At 39.7% G+C, this 6,933-nt stretch overlaps 1 protein-coding gene across 1 annotated transcript in view; it reads left to right on the forward strand.

The window, feature by feature from the left end:
* The window catches only part of LOC113210937 (trafficking protein particle complex subunit 8), an 18,263-nt gene extending 12,609 nt beyond the window's left edge, over positions 1 to 5,654 (forward strand). Inside the window, exons 6-21 of the mRNA XM_026429135.2 lie at positions 42 to 151; positions 225 to 473; positions 561 to 840; positions 922 to 1,107; positions 1,182 to 1,351; positions 1,434 to 1,564; positions 1,640 to 1,992; positions 2,076 to 2,198; positions 2,291 to 2,444; positions 2,525 to 2,696; positions 2,780 to 2,915; positions 3,001 to 3,100; positions 3,237 to 3,487; positions 3,588 to 3,868; positions 3,961 to 4,047; positions 4,136 to 5,654. Of these exons, the coding sequence (XP_026284920.1) occupies positions 42 to 151; positions 225 to 473; positions 561 to 840; positions 922 to 1,107; positions 1,182 to 1,351; positions 1,434 to 1,564; positions 1,640 to 1,992; positions 2,076 to 2,198; positions 2,291 to 2,444; positions 2,525 to 2,696; positions 2,780 to 2,915; positions 3,001 to 3,100; positions 3,237 to 3,487; positions 3,588 to 3,868; positions 3,961 to 4,047; positions 4,136 to 4,457 (3,105 nt within the window). The 3' untranslated portion in view covers positions 4,458 to 5,654. The remainder of the gene's footprint in view (positions 1 to 41; positions 152 to 224; positions 474 to 560; positions 841 to 921; positions 1,108 to 1,181; positions 1,352 to 1,433; positions 1,565 to 1,639; positions 1,993 to 2,075; positions 2,199 to 2,290; positions 2,445 to 2,524; positions 2,697 to 2,779; positions 2,916 to 3,000; positions 3,101 to 3,236; positions 3,488 to 3,587; positions 3,869 to 3,960; positions 4,048 to 4,135) is intronic.
* The last annotated feature ends 1,279 nt before the right edge of the window (positions 5,655 to 6,933 follow it).

Here is a 6,933-nt window from a genome sequence, read left to right on the forward strand (position 1 = left end):
TATTTTATTAAATGTATTCTAACCAATTGCCTTCTTTGTAGATTTCAAACAAGAAGAGTGTTAGCCGATCCCTTTTGGGTGCCACAAAACGATGGTTTGGTACAAATAAACCAGGTGCTCCTAATTCAAGTGTTCCTTCAAATGCTGTTATGTAAGTCCTGGAAAGCTTCGATCATTGTTCGTGTGTCAATACTCCTCTATTACTATTATTTAATTTTTTCCAGTTATTCTGGTGACGCACCTGAATTGCAACTACGAAGAATGGGTGATTTATGTTTTATGTTTCGCCACTATAAATTTGCTTTTGAAGCTTACCACTCAGCAAAACGTGATTTTGCTGCTGATGGAGCGTGGTTATATTATGCAGGAGCGTTAGAAATGGCAGCCTTATCCACTTTTATGATGGGTGAAGGTGGCCGTAAAGCCCAAGAATACTGTGAAGAAGCAATTCTTACCTACCTAAACACCTGTCGGTGTGTAAAAATGTTTTCTTAAACACATTGCAATATTTGTATTGTGCTGTCAATTCCAACCTAACTAAGGTCTCCTTTTTTCTAAAGCCTGCAGCAATTTGCCACCAGAAGCACCCTTCTGAGCACAGAATGTTTGAAGAGTAGAGCTCAGTACACAGATGCTGCTAAGCAGCTGCTCCGTATGACAAGTGAAGATTCTGATTTAAGATCAGCATTACTACTTGAACAGGCTGCATTCTGTTATTTACAGGCATCGAAGCCACCAATGCTTCGTAAGTTTTCCTTTCATATGGTCCTAGCTGGACATAGATTCAATAAAGCTGGTCAAAGGAAGCATTCTTTGCGATGCTATCAACAAGCATATCAGGTATTACAACTTCTTATATCTACAGCATAATTTAACCTGTTAATTTCAGTCTGACTGAACTTTTAAAAAAAATTATTCTAGATTTACAAAGGAAAGGGATGGAATTTGGCTGAAGATCATATCCATTTTACCATCGGTAGGCAAGCTGCCTATCTTCGCTTGACCGATATGTCTGCTCAGGCCTTTGGAAGACTATTTAACCCTGCTAGTAAACAGTCACCCCCACAGCAGGCAGCATTTTTACGAGAATATTTCCAAATATACCAAGTAAGTGTTGGCTAACTAAAAGTTAAGCTCCTAATTCAAAAGGCCGTTAAACATTTGTCTTTATTTTCTATTAGCAACTGCCCCAGGAAGCTGGAGTTCTACCAACATTACCCATACCCTTACTTAAAAGCTCCTCCATAGCAGTTCTCATGGGCCCCTTACCCCCACCTGTTGATAAGCAGCATGGTCCCATAATTTTTGCATCAAGACTTGACTTTGTTGATGACACACCTGATGAAGCAAGGTAGTCAATGGCTTTGATGCATGAAACATACCCTATCTACTTATAATTTTATTGATTGTTCTGATGACTTGCTTCCTTTCAGCTCCTGGTCACAATTGGAAGAAAGGCTTCTTACAGAGGCTCAAGGATCTGCACAACTGATTTTTAAGCCAATAGCAGCTCTTTTCACAAATCATACTGATAACAGTAAAAAGCCTCTTGCAGTCTTGGGAGGTAGGTTTAAATTTGAGGTAATACTTTCTCATATCTTGCCTAAAGTAATTAACCTTTCATTCATTACTTTTTCAGAGCCAGTTTCTGTCTCAGTCATAGTTCAGAACCCAACAGGTGTTCCCCTTCCTTTGTCAACTGTTCATTTACTGTGGTCGTTCAAAGTTGCATCAGACCCACCCAATGAAATATGGGTTGAAAATGAAATAACTTTAAGCAAAGAAAACCGGGGTCTCGTAGAAACATGTATTCTACCTCAGTTATTACTTGAGCCAAACTCAACAAGACAATTGGTGTTGTCTGTTATTCCTCTGAAACAAGGTGAATTGCGTCTATTAGGGATTGCTTACCAAATAAATTACTCAGTACATTCACCAGATGCAAATCAACCTTCTTCCAATTCACCTCCATTATCAGTACAAGGGAAACAGGTATTAGCAAAGTGGTCGCAAAAGCTTTGTACAGTTTTGAGGTGTCATTCATATTATAAGATATTATTTCATTCCTGTGGCAGATGTTTTCTTTGGAGCCAAAACGTGTTTTACGTGTTGGTAAGGAACGCCCCACTCAAGATAATAAGGTTGTTGAAGATAACCGTTTGAATGTGGTAATTGTGCCAGGAGCCCCCCAACTTCAGGTAAGAAAATACTCAAGCACCTATACCATTATTTCTATTCTATTATATTAAGATTCTCTGTTTCTAAATTCAAACTTTTCCTTCTGCTGAAGATCAAAATGATGGGTTTGGTATCTGAGATGCTTTGTGGAGAGCTGCAACAAGTTCAAATAGAGCTTACTAATATTGGAACTGGACCTATTCACAACCTTCTTATCGGATCAACAACACCGCAGCTGTTCTCCATCGTCAATTTGCCACACTTAGGTAAAACAGGTCAATCAAAGTTAGATGTTAATGTTAGTGTTAATTTTTGAAAATACTTCACACTTTTTCCACTTATTTAGAAAACGGACCCAAAGGTTTGCCTCAAGTTCAGAGGATACCACTGCAGAGCCCATTGCAACCACAACAGCAGCATACACTAACAATGTGGCTCAGGGCAGCAGATACCCCGGGTACTGTTGCCCTAAAGATGCTGTTTTATTTTGATAGTGGAAGCAACAGTTCTTTACCCAAGTAAAATAAATATCTTTATAAAATATTTTTTACAGGGTTATAGGGAGATGTTAATTAACTGCTTTACTTTTTTTAAATTTTAGGTATCGAATAGTGAGGCACTTTTGGCCATTAACTGTATTAGAATCAGTGCAGTTCAGTGCTGAAGCAAGTCGAAGCCAGGCGTTAAATGCCCAAGAAACTCTAAACATCAATACCAGAATAAAAAATACCAACAGAGTATGTTCTTTTTTTAGTGCTTAGATTGGAATCTGACATATCATTTGCCAAATGTTTTTAATTGTGTGTTCATTACCTGTTCTAGGTTCAAGATCTCCTATTAACAAAGATCTCTATATTGCAAGTATCATTGGCCAGCACTTCATGGGTTCTCAATGCTATTCCTGTCTCACTTTCTCAGCAAGGTACATAATTTAGATACAACTAAAGAATATTTAATGTCTTCAGTGATTTTTTTTATGGTTTTCCTGTACTGTAGTTTTACTATAAGCATGAACTTTTTTGACAATATATCAATTTGTGTTTTATTATCTTCTTCAGATACTGTTTTGAGCTCTCAAGAATCTGTTCAATTTCTTTTGAGAGCAAGTAATAGCACTCAAGGAGAGCAGCCAACATTTTCTGATCTAAAACTGTCCTCATCAACCTCGGAAGTTATTGAACCTTGTGCCAACCGCCCATATAGGGACTTTTTGCAGAGGCTTCCCCATGCCTCAGCAAAATCAGTAGACAAATCAAATATGACTGAAGCAGCTCTAAATATTTGTGTCACTTTGATTCTGAAATGGAAGGTATTGCCAGACACTTTACTGTTTTACCTTTAAGCTTTAACAGTCATTGTTTTTGTAATCCAACATGTTTTTCTTTCGGTTTCTTTTCTATTATTTCCAGGCTGCTGTTATGGATAGTGGTGGTGCTGTTCGTTCAGCATATGGTCAAACCCATCTTTCTCTTACTAGACTAAATATTCGAGTTGCTTGTCCTCCAGTTATTCAAAGTGTGATTGAAAAAGGGCCTGCTGTCTTGAGAGTATTTGGACCCGATAGGAATGTTCCTTCTGAGTCAGATGTAATAGCCAGTAAAGGTGTTATATCATTAGAAACAATGCAACAATTAGTTACATACAGTTTAAAACACCCTCCTCACCTTTCCCATGATTTCAATAGGCAGAGGTAAGTTGAGACAAGACTTAATATAGGATAGGGTATGTTGTATGCCTAAAACTGTTAAATACACTTTTTTTTTTTTTTTTTTACATTTACAGATTGTGTATAGTGGATGTTCAACTTATCCTACATAATTGCTGTGATTCATCTCTCTTCTCAAAAGTCAGTCTAGCTAATCTACCTAGGTAAGTCCCTCCTACTGCAATGCAATGTTACAATTGCTATGGTTGATGATCTTATTTGAAATGATGTGAAATCATTTTTTTGTTGCAGTGGTATGCCTTCAAAAAGTCAGCTTTACCTACCACATGCATCATCTGTTGTACGTTGGGTTGGGCGATTAGTTTCAAATGTGGAACTTTCTGCTAGATCTGCTCATACCGTTTGCCTACGTGCTGCCATTCCAGGACCTGGAACATACAATCTTGGCGCTCACCTACAAGTATTTTGTTCATTGTCAGGTGCCTCTGACAAAGAGGCTGTGTTACAGAGAATGCGTCTGGAATCTGCAATTGTTATTAGTGAAAAGTCAGTGGATGGTACAATTTCTAACAGTGGCAATCACCCAGGTATAGCAGTTTTGGCCTCATCATAAATATGAGCCAATTCCCTAAAATATTTGTTATTTAGTCTTGTTGATACTCAATATGAAACTCAAGTCAATGGCAGCCAGTAGGGACCAACAGCTTTAGTCAAAGTAGTGTTTATTTATGGTGATTAATTTAACTCGTGTGCAATGGGTTTCCCTTATCCATCCTCCCCCCTTTTCCCTCATGTTTTTTTTAAACGAAAAAACATACCTTGATATATCAGAAATTGTGATCTTATCAATTTGTGATAAATGTAACATGTATTTCCATATTTCTGATAGTAATATTATTGAAACACTTGGTGTTGATTATGAATGTTGCATGCTTTGTTATGTGTTTTGTATCTGTGAGAAAGGGTTACCCTCAAGCTACCCTTTATAATGGTGTGTTCAAGAAAGTCTTAGTCCCTAATTGTGTATTGTATGTTGTATGTGTTACTTTCTGTGATTTTTCAATGACACTACCATTCACAGACTGAAAAGGCACATATATTTACACAATGTTATGTACTTCTGAGGTTTCCACTTGTTGATATCCTACAAACCATGTGAGGCCTTTTTTAACAAAGCAATTTCAATGTTTGTTCATATTTTTTTCATATTTTCTGCAACTTTGTTTTTGTTGAGACCTCTTGACCTCTTGCACCCCAGTGTTATTTTAGATACTTTTTCATGTACCTTCTGTTTCTACATTCATTATTGTTTATGTTTTATTACTCCTACCTGTCTTCATTTTTGTTAGTATTTCTCGGATATTATGTTTTCCAATATTTTTTATTCTGATTGATGTAATCTTTTATAGAGGCATTATTTTAAAGAACCAAGCTCAATCATTAAGTTCAATTTCACCAAAGCTTTGTGCCTGCTTGCCTATGCAGGTTTATTAAAAAGAGAAAAGAAATTATGACAACTTAATTAAGAACTTCCACATTTCCATCGAACTGTTGTATCTTCTCCAGCCTTCAAGCTTATTATCTGAAAATTATCTAAACGTTTCAGAAGTGTTTTGTTTGAAACTACCATTATTCTTACTCTTTTATTCTTATTGTAGGAATCCATAGTACTGTTATCAATTGTTTTTAATAGAAAGCAATTCATAAGTGATAAACTGTTCTTACTGTTAGTTATTATTAATAATTTTGGCTTTCTTTACATGTACGTACTAAGTGGGTGAAATATATATGTGTATATTGTCTGTTATAACATCTGCCTCTTAATTACACACATATTCCAAACAATGAGCTTAGCGTAACAGTGTTAGTTCAAAATCTTAGTTAATGTTCCTGGCGGCCCGGAGGAGCCACCACTTATTCCATCAGAAGTCATGGCGCATAGTATTGTCTGCGGTCACCGTGCATTACCGCTGCGGTTTTCTCCGGGGCGTTTTGTTTTGATGCCAAAGGTCGACGGGGTCGGGGAGCAGCCCCCTTTTCCGCCTTCCGGTTGGTTTGCCGACAAACTGGCTCGGGGAGCTCTGCTGGAGCTGCCCCCTGCCCCGCCCCGCCTCACGGGCTAAGTGGCACGGCGCTACCCCTCTTCACCCCCTCGCCACACCCCGCCCTCCCTCTGGCTCTCTCGCTCTCTCTCTCTCTTGCTCTCGCTCTCTCTGTCTGTCTCTCTCCAGCACACCCTCGCCGCCCTCTCTTTCTCTACGGCGCCTATAGCGCACCCCGTCACCATTACGTAACGAGGGAGGAGACTTGACTGATTGAGTGGGGGCGGGGCGGGGGCGTGGCGGGCTTACCTCACCGGGGGCTGCTAGCAACCGGACTCGGACATCCAACAAACTTTTGATTTGCTGCGAAGCCAGCTTGATTCGTGTACCAAACACTTCTTTTGAGCTCCGGTTTAAGCGAGAGCAAAGCGGGAAGAAAAGGCTCGAAGGGGCGTGGAGGGCACCCACCGGGCCTGGTATAGAATTTGATACTGTACTCTACTGTACATGTACTTTTACAGGTACACTACTGCACCCGAAAGCGCGCTTGCTGAGTGTCAGTTACTGTTGCAGTAAGGGAGAGGGACCTAAGGGAGGGGTACCTTGGAGACACAACGTTAGCCAGACCCGGGCGTTCACGTTCAAACTCACAGCCAGAAAGTACGTCCGCTATTCCACCTTCCGAACATGCTAAGTTGAGCCTATGCAGGCTTTCATAGCGCCTGGTAGGTAGACAACATCTGACCTGCAAGACATACGTGTATTGCGGGGTGGCCTACCCCGAGTCCAGCAGGCGCCCAGCTCCTGCAATTTCCCGAACGAATCTGAGAAAATCGGACGTACTTTCTGGACGATCCCTATGTAACCGAATCATTACCCCTCGACGACACTCACTTGATTAGGATGGTGGTAAAACTTTCTGTAACATTGCGGCAAAATGGATTTCAAGTATGAATGTGCACAAATTTGAGGTTTAATTAGTCGGGAATGGATTACGAAGTGCACCCTGTCGGCTATTCGGTGCACGATCGTTTTCTTTTTTGGGGG

This window comes from Frankliniella occidentalis, unplaced genomic scaffold, assembly GCF_000697945.3.
Source record: "Frankliniella occidentalis isolate FOCC.00 unplaced genomic scaffold, Focc_3.1 Scaffold53, whole genome shotgun sequence".
Lineage (NCBI taxonomy): Eukaryota > Metazoa > Arthropoda > Insecta > Thysanoptera > Thripidae > Frankliniella > Frankliniella occidentalis.